The sequence below is a fragment of the Panthera pardus genome, unplaced genomic scaffold (genome assembly GCF_024362965.1).
Source record: "Panthera pardus isolate Hobbes unplaced genomic scaffold, ASM2436296v1 HiC_scaffold_13, whole genome shotgun sequence".
Classification (NCBI taxonomy): Eukaryota; Metazoa; Chordata; class Mammalia; order Carnivora; family Felidae; genus Panthera; species Panthera pardus.
The window spans coordinates 198,919,716-198,940,771 of NW_026526688.1; the positions used below are offsets into that span (position 1 = coordinate 198,919,716).

At 50.2% G+C, this 21,056-nt stretch overlaps 1 protein-coding gene across 5 annotated transcripts in view; it reads left to right on the forward strand.

Annotated features, from left to right (window-relative positions):
- Positions 1-2,545: 2,545 nt before the first annotated feature.
- STK32B (serine/threonine kinase 32B) overlaps positions 2,546-21,056 on the forward strand; it is a 397,674-nt gene continuing 379,163 nt past the window's right edge. Inside the window, exon 1 of one of the 5 annotated variants that reach the window (XM_053901696.1) lies at positions 2,546-2,705. In XM_053901696.1, coding sequence (XP_053757671.1) covers positions 2,654-2,705 — 52 coding nt within the window. In that variant the 5' untranslated portion in view covers positions 2,546-2,653. Of the gene's footprint in view, positions 2,706-5,793; positions 6,077-10,975; positions 11,050-21,056 lie in introns of those variants that run through there. The other 4 variants (XM_019453728.2, XM_053901697.1, XM_053901698.1 and 1 more) reach the window with 4 other exon arrangements.

Below are 21,056 nucleotides of genomic sequence, written 5' to 3' on the forward strand. Positions count from 1 at the left end.
AAAGTGCCCACTCGACAGAGGTGGAAAGGGGAAAGAATGATGTCCTGACTCCTCTCTGGGAGACCTTCTGCCTTCCCTGGTTCTCAGGGCTGGAACCAGTGCCTGCTGTGTTCCCACAGCCTCCTGGGCTTCCTTCCACCACAACACAAACCCCAGTTGCAGCCTTTGCGTGTGGGACCATTCGTATATGTATTAGTCAGCTCTCTCTGTGATAATGCTGTGGCACAAACATCCCTCACACCCAAATCTCAGTGGCTCACAGAAACACATATTTTTCTTACGAGCCTTGCGCTCTGCTTTGGGGATACGTGTGGGGTTCAGGCCTATTCCTTGGGTCTCTCATGCTGGGAACAGAGGATCCCAGGACCAGCTCTTCTCATGATGGATAGCAGCAGCACGAGAGAGCTGAAACATGGGCCATCTCTTAAGGCCTTCACTCTCTCAGAACTGGCACACTGACACTTCCTCCCATATACCATTGGCCAAAGCAAGTCCTATGGCAAACCCCACATGAGCAGTGTGGGAGAAGTAGGAAACACCTTATCCCAGTGAGCCACGGAAAGGACAGGAAGAGCAGGAAGAATTGTGAGTAGTCAGTATTTACACAATAGCTCATTATTGGAGATAGTAAACACCTCTTGTGCTTATTATGTTTCAGGCACCAACATCAATTCATTTATTCCCCATAATAACCCTAGAAGGGGGAGGTAATATTGTCAGTACCCATTTTACAGATGAACAAACCGAAGCCAGAGGAGGCTAAATAATTTACCCAAGTTAACTCCCCAGAGAGTAGCAGAGTGGGATAAACCCTGAGCGGAACAGGGCCCGGAAGCCAGGCCTGTGAACATTTCCTCCGCTAGCCTGTTGACCTAGATAGAGGCTGTATCGCTTTATGCTGCATTCAGTCTGGTGCCTGGTTTAGACGGGCCAATCCGTGCTTGTTGGCAGAATCAAAGGCAAGAAATGTTTACTGGTCATTTATTACATGCCAGGTACCATTACCTGCTTTTATAAATAGTTTCTGACATAATCCTCGCAGCAATCCTGGGGAGTTAATATCAGTCTCCCCAATTCACAGATAAGGACTCCAAGACGAAAATGAGGCTTGTCTGACCCCAAGGCCTGGCAGTTTGGGCCAATCTTAAATCTAGCCGGGTCGTGCTGGATGGGGCGGGCTCCATTTTTTCAGCTTTTGGCTCTTGTCTCTGGGGAGTTTTTCGCTGTATTATAAAGGAGACAGCCCCTGGCCCCCAGAACGCCTGCCAGAGAGAGAGACAGAGCGCGAAAGATGGGGGTGGTCGGGGGAGAAAAGATTAGGGAGGGGGAGAGGGAGTCTCAAAAAGAACCCATTCTTTCTACCAAGGCCCAGACAGTGACTGAAGGCGGCCAGCAGATGGCAGGATGTGGCCAAAGATCCCCCGAAGCCAGGCGTGCTGGGCGGGCTGCGCGGGCTGGCTTGCAACGCGCGGGTACCCAGCTCGCCCCTCAGGGAGGCTCCCCGGGGGTCTGCGCTCTCCCTACGAGCCTCGGGGTGCACTCAGAGCACCCAGCACTTAGCACCCTGGTCCCAGGCTCGTCTCCTTCCCCGATCTGGGCTCCCCAGCTCCCGCTGCCAGGGACCCACGCACCCCGATGCGAACCCGCCCTTTCATCAGACTCTGAGGCCGCGCAGTCCTGGGGAATCCCGAGGTGCAAGCCCGGGCACGCGTAGGCAGAATGGTTTGGGGCAAACCACGCCCCTGTGGGGGCCTCAGTTTCCCCATGTAGAACGAAAGGGGCCCTAACGGGTCTAGGCTTTACTTCCGTTCATTAAATATTCAGAAACACATGAAGAGGAAAGGCGTCTGTTGGAGAGCCGGCAGACACCCCCACTGCCCGTGTGCCAGCTCGAACGGCAAAATAAAGCCCAACGGGGCGTCCCGGGGGCTCCCTTCGCGGCCAGGACGGACCGAGAGCTCCTCTCCCTCCAGACCTCAGTCCACCTGACTCCACAACTGGCGGCAACGATTTTTCTAACCGTTGGGGTGTTGAGAGGTGACGTGGAGCGGTGTTTACGAGGCGCACGGGCTGGGCTCGGCACACAGTAGGCGCTCACAAACCACTCAACGGCGCGTCGGGAGCGCCCCTCCCCCGGGATCGCGATTATTTCCCCCGCCGGACCCACCCCGCACTCCGCTCCGCATCCCCCGCCCCCCGGCTGCGCACCTCCGCCCGGCCGGCCGCGCCCCTTCCTCTGGGCGCCCCCCGCCCCTCCAGGGGGCTGCGCTCGCCCCCCGCCCGCCCCGCCCCCCTCCGCCCGCCGCGCCGCCTCCCGTTCCCCCCGCCCGCCGCAGCCGGCGAGGGGCGCGGCTGGGCGGCGGGGCGGCCGCGGGGAGCTCCGGGTTTCCGGGCGGGGGCGGAGGGGGCGCCCGCAGGGGAGGGGGCGCGGCGGGCGCGGTCCCGCCCCTGCGCGGCGCTCGGCGCCCCCCCCCCCGCCCCGACCCCTCCCTCCGGCTGGCGCGCGCGGCTGCAGCCTGGGCTGGGCGCTCGCAGCGCGTCCCGCGGCCGGTTCCGCGCTCCCCGCTCCGCGCTCCCCGCTCGGCGCCCCGCGCTCCCCGCCGCCCGCTCCCCGCGGCCGGGCATGTAGCAGCGGCCGGCGCCGCGGCGGAATATGGGCGGGAACCACTCCCACAAGCCCCCCGTGTTCGACGAGAATGAGGAAGGTAAGAGGCGAGGGGCGCATCCCTCGGTGCCCCTTCGCGGCGCGGGGTTTTGGGGGGGGGGTGTGTGCTCGTCCCGGGGGCCGCTGCCTCCCCCTCCTCCCCTCCCCCCTTCCCCGGGGCCCGCGCGGACGGGGTGTGCAGCCGGGCTTGGGGAGCCGAAGGAGGAGCTGGACGCGGGTCCCGGGGGTGCTCGGCTCCAGCTTCCCAAGCCCAGGTCTCCATCAGAGCCTGAGGCAGAAGGAGGCGGCCTGGGTTGTGTGTGTGTGTCCACGACGCGTTTGGTCCCTGCGCGGGCAGGTTCCACGCTGCTTCCCTCCCTCGCCCAGGACAGCCTAGGGAAACTTTTCTTGCTTAAACTCCGTGGTTCCAAAGAAGGCGTCTCGCTCGCGGCAGCCTCCCTGGCGGGGTTGTGGGGGGGGGGCGTGGGGGGCGCTGGTAGAGGTTGTCCAGTCTCATCTCAACTCCAGGGCTGGGCTTCCTTATGGCGCGGGGCCGGAGGGCTCCGGATGGGAGCCGGCAGAACGCCTGTTTCCAGTGCTGTGTGGCCGTGGGCAAGTTGCTTAACCTCTCTGAAACCTTTGTTGCCTCACCTGTGAGATGAGAGTGATGTTACCACCTCCCACCGTAGGATAGAGGATCGTTTGAAGCTCAGCCAGTGGTCATCCGTGTGCAAAGTGCCTTAGAAATATAATCAGCACAGTAGGGTTGGTGAGCTGTTAACTCTGCCTTTAAAACCCTGTGATGGTTTTCTCCAGGCTTGTCGGTGCCCCAGAAAAGAGCTAGGATGTACAGAGCACATACTATGTGCCAGGCACTGCCCTAGGCTTTTCTGTGGGTTCTCACAGTTTTCACAGCAACCGTATGAGGTAGGTACTTTTGTTGTTCCATTTTGCTCTTGTAGAAAGGGATGTGGTCTGGTTCCTAAGGAGCGGAGCTGGCTTGGGGGGTGGATAGTCTGCCCTGGAGACAAGTGGATCTCATCGACACCCAGGCATAGGCTTGTGTGCACAGATCGTGGTTTCTAGAATGGCCAAGGCTATGTGGGTGGTAGTCACATGCTGGGTCCAGATAGCCCCTCTCAAAAGGATACGTGAAGACAGTTAACATGAGTTAAGGGGGTCAGGCCTATTTGGTCCTTTTCTGAAGGAATTCCTCGTCTAGTGGCACTGAATGATCCATGACCATCTGTGGTGATAAGGGCAGGGAGTGGGGCTGGTGTAGGCACTTGGGCACCCAAGGACACCTGAGGCCTTCCCGGTTCTGTAGTCTGGGGCACAGGCAGGCCAGGCACGGACAGAGGAGAGGTAGGCAGGGAGGTGGCGGAGGCCCTTGGGTGTCCTGGGAAGAGTCTGGACACCATGCAGCTGAACCCACGCCCCAGCCAAGTTCACACTGACCCTGAACTTCTCCATGGAAGTCAAAGCATTCTTGACACTGAAAGTGATTTTGACACTGTAGGAGTACTGTGCTGTGGGGCAGCCTGCTTGGGGTGGCTGTGGGACAGGCCTGTCCCCTTTTTGGAGCACTTTTGTCCTTCGAGATTATATTCGGGGCTGCTCGCATCTGGGAAGATATATACTCATTGACAGGTGGAGAGCATGACTGGCGTCAGAAACCTTCTATTTGCAACAAGTCAAAGCTCTCCCATCTGTTTTGGTGAAGGGATCTATATTCGTCTGCCCAGGCTGCCATCACAAAATACCACCGATGCTTAAACAACAGAATTTGTTGGTGCTGGTGGCTTCAGTAACAGAAATTTGTTTTCTCGCTGTCCTAGAGGCCGAAAGTCCAAGATCAAGGTGCTGTCAGGGTTGGTATCTGGTGAGAGCTCTCCCTGGCTTGCAGATAGATGGCTACCTTCTCCCTGTGGCCTCGCATGGCCTTTCCTCCGTGTGCTTGAGGAGCTAGAGAGAGATCTCTGGTGTCTCCTTCTCTTCTTTTAAGAATGGTAGTCCTATCAGATCAGGGCTCCGCCTTTATGACCTCACTTAACCTCAGTTATCTCCTTAAAGGTCCTGTTTCCAAAGGTAGTCACACTTGGAGGTTAGAACTTGAACATGAAGTTTGGAAAGGACAACAAATGAGCCCGTACCAGGAGCCTTTCACGAAAGCCATGAACTTCCTACATAGAAGAAAGCGCAAACTTAACACATCAGCTCCAATTATAGGGGTTCGTGGTTCTGGCCTGGATCAAAGCTTGTACTTTAAGTAAGGCTGTACTTCAGGGTTCTTAGCATGTTTCTGTCTTTTTTTTTGTTGACGTCTGTGTCTGTCCTTTATCCCAGAAAATGTGCTGTATACTATTGATTGGCAAAATAGTTCTATCTGGTGTAACCAACCTTTTGATTTTCCTGCTGTTGTCATTCCTCGTTCCGAAAGCAGATTGGGCCCAAGGTCGACTGCCTGTTTCAGGACTTGTTGAAATACAAGGTTAGGACTCTCCTCGTTTTGCCAGCTTCCAGCCCAGTGAAACATTAACTTGTTTGATTTTGCCAATGTATGCCTCAATTATTTTCCTGTGCAAATAAAGCACTGTATTTGCCACCGTTTGAGTCAATTATCCTGGAGGCATTTACTGACCATCTTTTCTGCACCCACCCCTATGATGGGCACCAGGAATATGAAGAAAATGAAGGCAAAATCCTAACCCTCTGGGAGCTTCTAGGGCAAATAAATGGCCAGGACGATGCAGGGAGCTCAGAGAGCTATGGTATCTTAGAAGAGAGTCTTTAACCCTGGGGCAAAGGGGAGAGGCAAAGAAGACTTTCTTCTGTTGAGTCTTGTGAAAATGGTAGGTGTTACCAGTAAGGGTGGGTTGGTGGAGCAGGGAAGGGTATGTTAGAAGGCTGGAACAGGATGTGCTAAGGCAGAAGGTGAAGAGTAAGCATGGCTCAATGGGGAGGTTGTGGGGCGTGGCTAGTACTCCTGCGGTGTGGCCTGGGAGGCTGGGAGGCACAGGAGATACGAACCCCGAGTGCTGGACCAGCTTTAAAGGGCCAAGTGGCCATCGGCTCGGGCTTGATCATTTAGGCATCTGGAGTCACTGAAGAATTTTAAGCAGGGAGCGACACGGTTCAGTGAATGAGCACGCTGTCCCAAACCAGAGCTGGTGGGTGGTTGACGACAGCAACACCTACCCAGGCGAAGCAAGTCCGGTTTGTAAGTAATTTAATGCTACCCCCTGGCTGAAGCTTTGCCATTGCATAATTGTCCCACGGCTCGTTACATTCTGATGGCAAAAGTTTAACTCGAGTCTAGGTGATATTAACGACTGTGACTTACTAATGCCTTGCACGGACTACTTTTCGTACCGAATTGAGAATCCTCACCAACTCGGCCCGGGAGGTCTCAGAATCTGCATTTTACTAGAGAGGGAAGTGAGGACCTCAGGAAAATCCCCTGGCCTGTGTGGGTGGGGGGGAGCTGGGACTCACACCCAGGTCTATTTACTTCTAGAGTCTGGCACCCGACCGCGTTCCCTGTGCTGCCTGGAGGCCCAGGGGAAACTTCGCTCTCCCAGATACATACGGCCACGCGGAATGAGTCCAGCACTCAGATCAGGCTTTGCGACGGGGCTCTTTGTACAGACGTTGGTAGGAAGATAGTAGCAGTGTATTCTGACGGTACTTGCTTGTTTACAGTAATCATCTCACGTATCGTCTTTGCAAAAAGCATTTGTTGGGCAGTTACGTCACAATACAAATTCTGGGAATGGAAACAAAATCCTCCCCCGTTCCAAATTCATATAAAAATTGCATTGAAGTTGTTTTTCCCCCCTCACTATCCTTATTCACATCTAGACGTTTTTGTATAGGAGTGTATCTGCCGCAGAGACCAGGATTTCTGCTTTTTCTCCTAGCCTTGTGTTTAAAGAAGCTTAAATCGCAACAGTGTCTTCAAATCGATATTTTAATGGGCTGTGATATCCCACCAAATGGAACTATTATAATTTACTTAAGTATTTTCTTTTTGTTAGACAGTGAGGCTACTTTCATTTTTCCATCTTTATAACCTAGTTCTTGAACATTTTGCACATTTTTTCCTTCTTTTAAACGAATTTCTTAAAATAAAGCATAAGGGGAGAGATTATGGGATCAAAGGGACTGAATACTTTTTGGAACTCCAGAAACGTCAATTATGTTTCCGAAGGGTTTTTATCAACGTGCTATAAATTTATGGCCAGCATTCACATTTGCGGGGTATCGATTTAGCAACCTCATAGCCAGCTCTGGGCATTCTCATTTTAGAATGTCATAAATTAGAAGGTCATTTAAGAATAAGCGTTACTTCGGGGCACCTGGGTGGCCCAGTCGGTTAAATGTCCGACTTCAGCTCAGGTCATGATCTCGCGGTCCGTGGGTTCAAGCCCCGCGTCGGACTCTGTGCTGACGGCTCAGAGCCTGAACCCTGCTTCGGATTCTGTGTCTCCCTCTGTCTCTGCCCCTCCCCCACTCACACTCTCTCAAAAATGAATCAGTGTAAAAAAAACAATTAGAAATAATAAGTGTTATTTCTATATTATTGGGTCAGGTAATTTCACATGCAGCTTAGAACGTGAACACATCTTGGTCTAACTAAATACACAGCAAAAGTTGCTCTTTCTTCTGGAAATATTCAGACACGTAAGGCAATTAAATAATCACCCCCTAGAGTTACAGTCATGCTTTAGCTGGAGACACTCTTTTGAACCTGGGGTGTCTCAGTCATGTGTGATTCATCAAGTATCTGATGTCTGTGCTGCGGGGTTCACTGGTGAATTTGCCTCAACTTTCTTAGTACTTTAGGCCAACTCCTTCATGTTACAGCTTGGTTTCCATACTTGTAACAACGGTGGCTTGGGTATGAGGTGGAAACCAAAAAGATTCCGAGAAAGTTCAGCATTGCATGCAATAAACTTTGCTCTTCTAATTAGAGTCTCTCTAGAGGTGGAGGCTAGACAGATGTCATGTGAGGGATGTGGGTTTAGGGGCTCCGTGTTCATACCTGTAGCCGGCAGGTGCATATTTAATGCAGGAGTCTAGGATGTAAACCTTAGACTTGAAGGTTTTTAAGATCTGGACCTCACTTGAAAATGTGTTTTGATTTGTCTTCTACACGGGGGATTAAGAAAATAGCCATGAACCCGTATGAGGTGGTTTAGTAGAAATGAACATAGAAACTCATAGAGACAGCTCCAGAGAACCTGGAGCCTGCTTAACACAACACTCATAGAAAATAGGTATGAATTTGGGGCGCCTGGGTGGCGCAGTCGGTTAAGCGTCCGACTTCAGCCAGGTCACGATCTCGCGGTCCGTGAGTTCGAGCCCTGCGTCGGGCTCTGGGCTGATGGCTCGGAGCCTGGAGCCTGTTTCCGATTCTGTGTCTCCCTCTCTCTCTGCCCCTCCCCCGTTCATGCTCTGTCTCTCTCTGTCCCAAAAATAAATAAAAAACGTTGAAAAAAAATTAAAAAAAAAAAAGAAAATAGGTATGAATTTTATAAGCTTAAAACAGGTGTCAATCATCTCGATAAAGTCAGACGTATGTATGCCAACTATCGTATTTCATTGCTTCTAAGGCATTCGTTTTTCCACGTTTTCAGTCTCTGAAATTGGGGGTGCAGTTTGGCTAACGTAGTATTTGTGATGGAGTGCCTGCATTTTTTTTTTAACTTTTATTTATATTTGAGAGAGAAAAACAGTACGAGTGGGGGAAGGGCAGAGAGAGGGAGACACAGAATCCGAAGCAGGCTCCAGGTTCTCTGGAGCTGTCAGCCCAGAGCCCAGTGTGGGGCTTGAACCTACGAACTGTGGGATCATGACCTGAGCCAAAGCTGGACGCTTAACCGACTGAGCCAGCCAGGTGCCCCTGTGATGTGGCTTTCTTATGTGCATGGGGTCATAGCTGTTCACACTAGTGTGGTACATAATAGGGCTAACCGAGCTTTTTCAAGTGACTAGAAAGATTCACATCGTAGATGAATTGGCCGCATTTCCTTCTTGGTGGCACATAAAACCATGTGTATGTTGAACGTGGATGGCACCTGAGATCGGGTGGAATGTGGCACGGTAGACGAGCCTCCTTCCGTAGTAAATGACAGAAAACCAACACGAGGTCCTTTGAAGGGAATGGATCGGCTCTGGTCACTTGTCACCACCTCCATCACTATCATCTGGTCCAAGCCTTGGGCTGGGCCATTACAAGAGCCTCCCTCACTGGTCTCCTTGCTTTCGCTCCTGCCCCCCTGAACATCACCTCAGTGCAGCACCAGAGTGATCCCGTAAAAGTGGGCATGGGGCACGTCGGACCCTGCTCAGCCCCCTCTCCTTCTGCCGCAGCAGCAAGTAGACGCAGAAGGTCTTACAGGTGCCCATCAGGCCCGGCCTCTCTGACCCCATCTCCCTCCTTTCTCCAGCCCACTTGCCTCCCTGCCGCCCCTCGGACGCACGGGCGCCCTCCTGTCTCTATTCTGTCTTCACACAAATGTCACCTCCCAGTAAGGCTGTCACTGACCACCCTGCTTACGATGGCACTCCCAACCCACCCTCCTGGCCTTGCCTTGCTTCACGGCAATTTGTCGTCATCTGCCGTACGGTTTATTTTACTTCCTTCCTTAGGTATAGTCTGTCTTCCTCTGTGCGGTCACAAGCCCCGTGAAGGTAGGGACGTGATGGGATTTATTCACTGCTGTGTGCCCAAGACCTAAAAGAGCATCTGATACACAGCAGGTGCTCAATACATTCTCGAAGGGTGGATGAATGAAGGTGTGCATCTCATGGCGGAACCAGGTTCTCAGCTGATGTCATCAGGGCTGTGGCTCCTTGGATTCTCTGCTCTCTTCTGCATGGCTTTGGGCCGGCTCTGTCGTCATGGGGGCCCTACCACCTCTGGGCTCGGAGCCTCACGGAAGAGGGAGCATCTCTTTTCATAGCTGTTGCAGAACAAAATCCCAGGGTTCGTGGTTAAGTCCTGAGCATTCTGGAACGAATCACTGTGACCGGGGAGAATAAGGCTCCATGTGGCCAGACTGGGTTCCTTGTCCGACCTCAGGGCGGGCGTTGGTACCACTTGGGGCATCTGGGTTACGAAAGTACGTGAAGGATTTTCCCAAGCATTGCCGGCTGTCAGCAGCAGCAGAAGGGCAGCTGGACGAGGGGCAGGCAGGTGAAATGGCCAGAAGCACCTGTTATTAGCGTGGTCTTTGAAACAGGTGTGGGACCCTCTGGCTCATCTCATTTAGTCGTCTGTCTGATCCCATGAGACCTTCCGACGAGCAGCAAGCACTTCTTTTTCCCCTTTGTGCCTGCAAGGCTGAGGACAGGGCCAGTGAAGGCGCATAACAGCTATTTGTTGAGTGAAAGGTGGAAGGTAGAGGGAGGGGAGATGGCTTTCCCACAACGTGCGCTGGAGTGAAGAGGGTGTTAAGACGGAGACAGGGTTTCTGGCGAGTCTTGAGGGAAGGGTTTAAATGCCTTGAGAGAAAAAGGATCTGTATTTTAGGAGGATCAAACAGCATAAGCTAGCACTGAGCTTAGGCATTTTCCTGAGAGAATTGGGAGGAACAAAATATTCTTAGCAGTGCTCAGTTGTCTAAAATCTGGGCTCGGAACAATCGCAGATGGAAATGGAGAAAATGTTCTAGAAGGAGCAGCGAGGCTAGAGGATCGCGACACCCTGGAGGAGTATTCTCGTACAGAAAGCAACGGGGCTTCCTCTCCCTTGCGGCATATCTGGGAGTTCCTCGGGACCCAGCCCTTGGACCTCTTCCTTAGCCCCTTGTCCCGTCTCCCTGCTGATCTTGTCATCGCCTGCATGCCTGTATCAGTCACCCCGTATCATTCCAGGTACAGTCAGGAGACCGAAGCCACACGGGTTTTCAGAAAGGAAAAATGTACTACAAAGGATGGCCATCTAGTAAAAAGGCTAACTACGAGAAGCAGTCAGAGAGGACTCTGGGAGTCCAGAAGTAGCAAGTTCAGCAGGACGGCTGCTCCCTGCAGGGCTGAGGGTGAGGGAACAGGGAAGGGACTGGAATCCCAGAAGCCTTGTCTGGACAGGCTGTGTTTCCATCTTTGGAGAGGGCCCGGGGGCCAGAGGAACGGGCAGCCTACTGGGGGGCAGAGGACCTTTGCGGAGGGTGCAGCTCATCCTTGAGGGCCACCGAGGGGAGGGCCGCCAGGCCCCCTGCACGCTGGCCTGCCAGATGCCAGGTGTGGACAGTGGCTGCAACAAGGAAGGAAGCCCCTCCCCCTGTTCCGGTCTGGCAGTGCCTCTCGTGCGCCCTCTGTTGGCGGTTCCGGGGGCGAAGCACCGCCCCCGCGTCACAAAGCAGTGGATTTGGAGCCGAGAGACAGTACATTAATAACTGGTATGCATTTCTTTTTTTTAACGGTAACTCAGTAATTTATTTCCTTCATTCATATTTCTCCTCTGGGCTCCAAGTCTGTGTTTCTATGTAATCCCACTTGGATGTCTCGAAAGAATTAATGCCTTAGATTCAAAATAGCCTCAGTCGAACTCACGTGCTTCCGGAGTTTCCCGGCTTACCGTGTAGCGTTGTTATCTAGCCGGTTGCAGAGGCCAGAATATCTTGGCTTGTCCTTGACTCTTCCACCCGCCTTATCCTCCCCCCCCCCCCCCCCGCACGTCCAGTTAGGCACCTGGCCGTGTCTTTTTTACCTCCAGAATGTCTCCCAAATCTGCCCCATCTTTCCAGCTGCACCCCTGCCACCTCCCGCTCAGACATTGCCCCTCATCGGGCCCCCATGCCGCCTCCTAATCTACCTCTTGCCTTTCAGCACATCTTCTACCAGCTTCCATGACCTAGAGCTGAGACTTCAGGTCCCAGCTATGATGGTCAGCCCTCTTTAGTGGCTTCCACTGCTCTCACGGTCGAGACCCAGACTGTAATGTGGTCTCCAAGGCCCTGTAGGGGCCCGAACCTGTGTCCCTCTCCCGTCGCGTCGTGCGCGTGCGTTCTCCCTCGCTGCAGGAGTTAAATCGCTCCGCACCCTTAAAGGTCTCAGCCCCAAACCTGGCACGTGGTTACTTTGTTTTTTTTAATTTTTATTTCTTATGTGAAACTCATCGTCAGATTGGTTTCCATAGGACACCCCGTGCTTATCCCAACAGGTGCCCTCCTCAACGCCCATCACCCACTTTGCCCTCTCCTCCACCTCCCATCAGCCCTCAGTTTGTTCTCAGTATTTAAGAGTCTCGTATGGTTTGCCTGCTTCCCTCTCTGCAAGGTTTTTTTTTCCCCCTTCTCCCCTCCCGCCTGGTCTTCTGTTAAGTTTCTCAGGACCATGCAGATTGCTACTTTTCTTCTGCTTGTAGTCCGTGCTGTTGTTTACACTCCTGGGCCATAGGGCATCCATTCAGTCTCTGATAAGTTTCACTGCCACTCCTGCCCCAGGGCCTTACCACGTGCTGTTCTCTCTGCCTGAAATGCTCCCCCAGCCCACCCCCCCTTGGCTTGGTTATCTTCCACTCAGTCCTTCTGCAAGGTTCCTTATCTGATTTCCCACACGGGGGGGGGGGGGGGGGGGGGTGGTGGTGGGTCACAACCCCCCTCAAATTACCGCATGCTCCTTTGTGGCATTTGCCACAGTTGTAATTCTACCTTCAGTGTCTGGTCCAGGTCCTACCTCTTTCCAAAAGGTCTGTCCTCATAGCTGCTTGTCCTTAGAAAACACAAAGAGAAATCACTGTTGTAACTTAGGAAAAGCAACAGGTTCCCTCCTGGTATGTGAAGAACAATGCTGTAAGAGAGGGATGGTTGGCTCCGTTTCATCCCTGGGGATGTTGTGGTTTGGAGAGGTTAACTCGGTGCCTTATGTGGTAACATAAGGGCTTGGTCTCACTTCTTTCTGTGTCACTGGAAAGCTGTTTCCCTGATACCAGGCTTTCCCCAACTCGATCATTTGCATCCCACTTGTGGAATTATTTAATTTTTTTAATGTTGATTTATTTTTGAGAGCGAGAGAGAGACAGAGTGCACTCGAGTGGGGGTGGGCAGAGAGAGAGATGCACAGAATCCAGAACAGGCTCCAGGCCCCAAGCTGCTGGCACTGAGCTATCAGCACAGGTGGAGACTTGGGGCTCCAACCCACGGACTGTGAGATCGTGACCGGAGCCGAAGTCGGACGCTTAACCGACTGAGCCACCCGGGCGCTCCAGCTGGGGAATTATTTTTTACCATGGCCGTATCGAGCTGTACTGTCAGTGTGGAGGCCGACGCTGTGGGGCTCGAACCCACGAACCCGTGAGATCATGACCCGAGCTGAAACCCCCCAGAGTCGGATGCCTAACGGCTGAGCCACCGAGGCGCCCCATACTATCTTCTATCTTGACTGGTTTTACTTTAACAGAACCTTTTGCGCAGGAACTTTATTTATATTTCTAGCTTACATTGCAAACGGATTAAGACTTCTATAAATAGGAAGCAAGATAGAGTAGTGGATATAAAACAGTGATGTTCAGAGTAGCAAGACACGCGTACCTTTTGTAGATCCTTAGCTTGTGACTTGCTCGCTGGAATTTGAAAATTTGTTTTTAAATTCTTATTTATTTTTGAAGGGGAGAGAGAGAGAGGAGAGAGAGAGAGAGAGACAGAGTGTGAGCGGGGGGAGGGGGGCAGAGAGAGAGAAGGAGACACAGAATCTGAAGCAGGCTCCATCCAGGCCCCGAGCTGTCAGCACGGAGCCCGACACGGGGCTCGAACTCGTGGACCGAGAGATCCTGCCCTGAGCTGAAGTCGGAATCTTAACCCACTGAGCCACCCAGGCGCCCCTCTGTGGATTTTTCTAATGGATTTATAGTGGATGGATTTTCAGCGGTGCCCGGACGGCGGCTCTGTGGATGCAGGGCCTGCCGGCTCAGGTGCTGGCAGGTTCGTGGGAAAGTTACGTCAGGCCCCCGAGGACAGATGAGCACCAGAGTCTGGCCGTCAGGCTGAAGCTCCAGCCTGATGCTCTCTCATCTCCGTCAGTTCTCCTCCCCTCTGGAGTCATGCCCCAGCTTCCAGCCCAGCGCAGAGATGGGGCGTGGGCCTCTGGGCTTGTGTGTGTGTTTCTGGGACACCAGGCCCCCTGCGCGGCTGCATCGTGGAGTCTTCCAGCAGGGACGCCCCTGGCCTAGCATGGTGGTGAAGAGCACAGACCCAGGGTCAGCCTCCTTGGAGCCCTGAGCGGCTCTGCTACCTATGGGCTGAGTGACCTTGGGTAAGTTTCTTTTCCTCCCGGTCGGTTTCCTCGTCCATCAGATGGGGATTAAATGAGCCTTGCTCCATAAATTGTTTTGAAGGATAAATGAGTTACTCCGTGTGAAATGCATACGACGTCGTCTGGCAGATAATAAGTGCCGTATAAAGATTACTAAAGAAGGTTACACTCCGCGACCGAGGAAGGTCACTACCCAGAGGTTAAAAAGCAGGGATCGGGTGGGTACACGGGTTGAGACCCCCGAGTTTCCTGGGCATTGTCTGTATGACTGCGGGCCGGGACTTCACCTCTCTAAGCCTCAGTTTCCTCCTCTTGAGAATGGGGCTGCAGTGTGGGGTTGCCATGGGAATGGCGTGAGGTGATGTCAGCACCGGGCAGTGTAAGATAGGACGAGTCTGCGGAGGGAAGTCAGGTGAGAGCTGCTGCTTCCTGAGCCCGAAGGAGGCAGTGACTTCATCCCTGCTGGCTGTCCGTGCTGCTGTCAGGACCCTCCTTCTCATTTCCATTCTCCTAGGAAACAGCCCATTCCGACAGCCTCTGCCCTCAAAGCTCCCTTGCCCGAGTCCTTATTACATCTGTCAGGAAGGGCCAGGCCTGTTTTCAGAAGCCTGGCTCTGGCAAGTCGTGTGGAACAGCGACCGCGGACCAGGCCCCTCTTGCTGGCGGTCAGGGCCACTGACGTGGGTCAAGCCGCCTTTCAAGTCTTCTGTTGGTTAAATCCCTACAGAGGGCTTGGGGGGCTGGAGTGGGGTTTTAGGGAGATTAGACCTTGGGCCCCTGCCTGGTAGAAGACATCCATCCTCTTAGGCATTTGAGGGGAAAGAAGAAAAGATTTCCGGAGGCCTTAGTGGTGTGGATTGAATGGAGTCTTGCAAAATGAGTAAACTGAAGCCCCCCACTACTTCAGAACGTGACCTTATTTGGACGCGGAGATGCGATTAAGTTAAGACGAGGCCTTTAGGGGCGCCTGGGTGGCTCTGTCGGTTGAGCGTCCGACTCTTGGTTTCGGCTCAGGTTATGATCTCATGGTTTGTGAGTTCGAGCCCCGTGTCGGGCTCTGCGCTGAGAGTGCGGAACCTGCTTGGGATTCTCTCTCTTTCCCTCTCTGTCTGCCCCTCTTACACGCTCTCTTTCTCTCTTAAAATAAATAAACTTTAAAAAAAAAAAAGAGAGAGATGAGGCCATTAGTGTGGCCCCCTAATACAGCAGCATTGGGGTTCTTATAAAAAGGGGATATTGGGGCACCACAGGCAGACACGCACACGAGGTTAGAAAGCCATGTGAACTGAAGGCAGAAGTTGGGATGTTGGCTAATGTATGTACTAGCCAAGGGGCACCGGAAAATTGCAGGCCGTCTCCCGGAAACTAGGAGAGAGGCAGGGATGCGATGTTCCCTGACAGCCCAGAAGAAATGGCACCTCGATTGTGATCTTGCAGCCTCCGGAACTGGGAGGGAATACACTTCTGTTGTTTCGAGCCCCCTCAGTCTGGGGTGTTTTGTTATGGGGGCCCTGGGAAACAAATACACCTAGTTTTAACCATTAGGTAGTAACTTCAATGTGTCATTTCAGATAAGGCCCCAAACCACGTCTGGGAAGCGTTTCCAGAAAAGCCAATTCTGAGACCAGTCCTGAGGGAGGGACAGGTAACTATGGGAAGGAAGGAAACCACCGGGACCACTGTGCTGGGAGAGGCCCTTCCAAGGCAGACAGGCAGCAGGTGCAGAGGCAAAGTGGGCAGAGAGAACTGGGTGTTCGGTTACCCCAGAGTTCATGGGGAGCAGTGTGAGGGGGTAGGGGGACGTGGCCTTAGAGATGGAGCTGGAGACTACGGCCAGCGCCAGGCGTTTAAGAGCCTAGAATGTGTCTTAGCTCCAGCTGCAACAACAAATACCCCACACTTGAGACATTTGTTTCTTACAGCTCTCGGAAGCAGGGAGTCCAAGATCAAGGTGTTGATGAGAGTTCTCTTCTGGGTTGCAGACAGCTGTCTTCCCCGTGTGTCTTCACTTGGTGGAGAGGGAGGGAGAGCCTGTCTCTTCCTTTTCTAAGGACCCTGATCCCATCCTTGGGGGCCCCATGTTCATGACCTCATCTAATCCTGATTATCTCCCAAAAGCCCCACCCTGCAAATACCACCCCATTGAGGGTCAGGATTCCCATATATGAATTTTGGGGGACACAATACGCACAGATCCATAACACTGAGGAATCTGACCTTCTATTCTTAGTCGGGAGGGCTGACTACCTAATTTGTGGGACTCAGTGTGGAAGAAAAGGGTGGGGTCCCTTGTACAAGAACCACAACATCGCCATTAAAGGTACAAAAATCTGAAGCTTTTTCCTTTCTGTCATGGCCTCTCTTTCTCTCAGTTTGTTGTGATGTGTTTAAAAAAAGATTTTTTTTAATGTTTATTTTTGAGAGAGAGAGAGAGAGAGCACGCACACGAGTCGGGGAGGAGCAGAGAGAGAGGGAGTCAGAGAATCCAAAGCAGGCTCCAGGCTCTGAGCTGTCAGCACAGAGCCCCACTCGGGGCTCCAACTTGTGAACCACCAGATCATGACCTGAGCCAAAGCTGGACGCTTAACCGACTGAGCCACCCAGGCGCCCCTGTGGTGGTGTTTTTAACCTGCTATTTAATAACTTTCTAGGCAAAACAGTATTTACAATTTTAAATTGTCACGGAAAGAATATTGTGTAAGGCGGGTTTTATTTTTTTATTTTATTTTATTTTTTTTTAATTTTTTTTTTTAACGTTTTATTTATTTTTGGGACAGGGAGAGACAGAGCATGAAAGGGGGAGGGTCAGAGAGAGGGAGACACAAAATCTGAAACAGGCTCCAGGCTCCGAGCTGTCAGCACAGAGCCCGACGCGGGGCTCGAACTCACTGACCGCGAGATCACGACCTGAGCTGAAGTCGGCTGCTTAACCGACTGAGCCACCCAGGAGCCCCTAAGGCGGGTTTTAAATGCAAATACGCACTTTGCCCATGGGTGGAACCGTGAAAATTGCACAGTTCACGTTTCAAAGCACGTGCGTGCATCTGTGTTTCGTTCTTAGAACAGTGGAAACACTATGCAACATAAGCTCAACAGTTTCCATCTCACTTCCTGGCTGTGTGCAACGCGTGCTGGCCCCTCTCCCGCCTTCAGCCTACCAGCGCGGAAGGAGAGAGAGAAGAAGGAACCTTGGCTGTCCCCTCTTTTCCTTTCCTTTCGGGTCTTCATCTCAGTGTCCGTGGTTGGCTCACGCGTGGACGTAACGCGGGGAAGAGGGTATGATGGCGTTCCTTAGTGGCTCATGCTCCTCAGAACTGCTTCCTTTCTGCCTCTGAAGAAAGGTAGTTCTGGTGGGGACAGAATGCGTGGTCTCAGGGCCGTGAGTGCCCCTCACTACTCAGGGGTAGACCACACACATCTACCTGGGTCCTGCTGAACCCGCACACATTGTGGTTCCATCCACGGAATTCTGTGCCCGTGTGGCATTACAGGTGCTTGGTGTGCGTGGGAGCGGGGGCGGAGTGGGGGGGGGAGTGGGTCCACATTGGGCGCGTGACCTCTGCTCACGCGCTATGAGCATGAGGGTCATAAATGCTTGCGTGAGTGTCGATGGTGAACTTGAGTCACTGCGTATTGATGTACATGTTAACAAAAGTACAGCTAAAGATGCTTTACAGATCTTCTAGCCCCGTCGCCCCGTGGAAAGTGCCAGTGAGTTCCTGCTTCCAGGTGATGTAGCTGATCAAAGTTAACAAAATCGTGGCACAGCTGAATTTTCCTGCAGTTCACTTAAGTGGTCTGAGATATTGATGAATTCCATTTAAAATGTAATTATTTTTAAGCACACTTTTTAAACAAAATCGAAAAGTCGCTGCATGCCATGTTTAATAAGTTCCAACACAGTTTCTTAACCCTCCTCTCTAGAGTATAATTACTCCATCAATCTTCCCGGAGAATCAAAGGGAGCTTAAGGGAACACACCTCCTCATGCGTTAAACCAGAATTGTGCTTGCTTTGGATTTGCATTTGAAAGTGATTTGCATTGGCATTTATTTCTTCCCGAAAATAACAAATGTTTCTGTTCTTCCCTAGGTATCATGGTCTTAAACTGAGATCATAAATCTTTCAGAGCTGCTATTTGTCAATCCGTTTAATTTCTGTGGGGTAGTGGGTGGGGAAGGAAAGAAAACTATGATTTAGGATTATTTTTCTTTCTGAGCCAGCAAATAAGATATAAGATTACAACCCCCTCATCCTTCCCCCCCCCCCCCCCAAGGCTCAGGCTATGTCTTGTAGACTTACATTTTCAATTGCCAGCCCAACCCAAGGGTTTTATGGGGTTGTCTAGGAGGACCCCCTACCCTGAGTGCTTCTCAGTTGAGCTCTTGCTTCCTTGCCTGATCCCCAAATCCTCCTCTTCCCGACTTCTCTACTTGAGCAAATGGCACTTCCATTCTTCCAGTTGTTCAGGCCAAACCCTTTGGAGTCGTCCTTGACTTACACCTGCTCATCCTTGACTTTTCTCTTGTTGGCACATTACACCTGCCCGCTGACCCCTAGTCCTGTTCTGTGCCCACCATTTCAACACCAAGCCACTGAGAAATCTAGAGCAGGAACCCACCAAGACTCAGGTCTCTCATTTGTCTGAGGCTCCCGCTCCCAGTTCTGTTTTTCTCAGTCTTTTGGAATTTATTGAGACGTACTTTGGTGAACTTGCCATGTGTTCCTGAATACGTGTCCTGAAGTGCTTGCTGCCGTGCTCTGGCAGTGTCGCTTAGGGACATTCACATCTCTTGTATCTTTAATGAGTTGTTGCTTTATAATAAAAAAAAAAATGATTGCTGAGAGAGGAGTGTCAACATCTCTAGATATGATGGTGAATTTTTCTGTTCTCCATAGTTTTGCCAGTACATATGACTTCTGAAGTATGTTAATAGTTAGATGCACATCGAGGGTTATTTTGGTTTGATGAACGGATGCATTCTGTCTTAAAGTACTGCTTGCTTTGACTTCTACGTGGTTGCGATTGATATAATCAGACCAACTTTCTAGGCTCAGTGTACGTGTCATAAATCTTTTTCCATCCTTTCATTTTTAATTTTCTGTATCTTTGAATGTAAGCATCAATTTAAACAGTTTCTAGTTGAATCTTCCTTTTGTTTTGTCTGAAAAACTGTGCCTTTTACTTGGAGTATTTAGCTTGCTTACATTTAATGCAATTTTTGGTGAGGTTGGGTGTAATTCTGTCACCTTGTTATTTATTTGTTCCCCCTGTTTTTTGCTCTTTTTTCCCCTTTTATATTGTTCATCTAGTATTTTAATATTGTACTCTATTTTGACTCTTGGCTTTTTAGCTAACCCTTTTTATATTGTTTTAAGTAGTTGCTGTAAGGATTACACTATGTATTCTTAACTTACCACGGTCTAATTTGAATTAACATTATATAACTTCATATATAACGTTAGAATCTTAAAACAGTTTGATTCCATCTTCCGGTTTTTGTCCTGTTTTTGTCATATGTTTTTATTTCTGCATATAATATAAAAACCATGGTACCTGGTTATTATTTCTGTTTATGTATCAGTTGTCTTTAAGAAAAGAAAAAATGTTTTGTGTTTGCCTACATGTGTACTGTTTCCAGTGTTCGTGGTTAGAACCAATCATGTAGATTCAGAGTTTTACCTTATGTCATTTCCTTTCTGCTTGAAAAATTACATTTACCCCTCTGGTAATTCAGGTCTGCTAATAACAAATCATTTTCACTTTTATTTAACTAAAATACCTCTTATTTCACCTTCATTTTTGAAAGGTATTTTCATTAGACACGTAATTCTAAGTTGACATTTTTGTAGCACTTTAAGGTATCATTCTATTATTTTCTTGATTCTTGTTTCTGATGAAGAGTCAGACATCATTCAAATCCCCATTATTCTGTATGTGATTTGTCTTTTTATCTCTGGTTGCTTTGAGTATTTTTCTTTATTTTTGATTTTATAGTTTGCCAGTGATGTGCCAAGATATACTTTTCCTTGTATTGATTCTGCTTAGGGTTCACAGAGCCTCTTGCATTGTGGATTGATGTTTTAAATCAAATTTGGAAAACTTTTGCCCAATATTTTTTCTGTTTTTCTCTTTCTGTTTTCTAGCACTCATATAACATGCATATCATGCCACTTGATAGCATTCCACAGATTGTTCGGGAAACTGTTCATTTTTTTCCTATGTGTGTATTAAATATGTTTTCTCACTTTGTTTTGCTTTGGGTAGTTTTTTATTGGTCTGTCTTCAAGTTCACAGACTCTTTCTTCTGCATTATCCAGTCTACTCTTTCAGTTAAATGAATTTTGAAAATTAAGATACTGTATTTTTCAGTTCTAGGATCTTCATTTGCTTTCCCAGATTTCCCATCTCTCTCCTGAAATTCCTCATGTGTGTGTTCACCATATTCATTTTCTTTTCCTTATAAATTCTTTAACAGTTCTGCCAATTTCAACATTTTATTTGTGTGTGTCCACGTCTATGGGCATTGTTGTTTAGACCATGGGATACATTCTCTTGTTTCTTTATGTACCTAGTAATTTTCTTTATGTGCTAGGCATTGTAGATGGTACATTGTAGAAGATGATACATGTAAGACACTAAACTTATCTCAGGCACAGTAAATAGGAGCTAGCATTATTATTTTAAAATGTTTTGTGAATACTACACCATTTTATTCAATGAACTTTTTATTTCAGATGCTGTGTTTTTCATTTCTAGAATCTTCAGTGGGTTACTTTCTTCCCGTGAAGAATATGAGTTTTGTTACATCGGTACAATAAATTGCTGACTGTTCATTTTGATCTTTAGAGTTTTGATTTCAGGCTGTGTTAGGATGGGTGTCTTTTGGTTTCATTTTTCATTCTGGAGTATAGCCTTTGCTTCTGGGACTCGGTGCTTACCCTTCCTGGGCCTCTCTGGAACTCCAGAATTTGTGTCCTCACCTCTGGGAAGCTTCTGGAATTTTTTATTCCACTCTTTCAGTTTTCCACCTGTTGTTTCACTGGGCTCCTTGGAGTCTCACTCCTGCCCATGTTGAGAGTCATCCAAGGACTCCAGGCAAGATGTGTAGGTACATTGTGGGGCATTGCAATTAATTGTGTTGTCTTATTT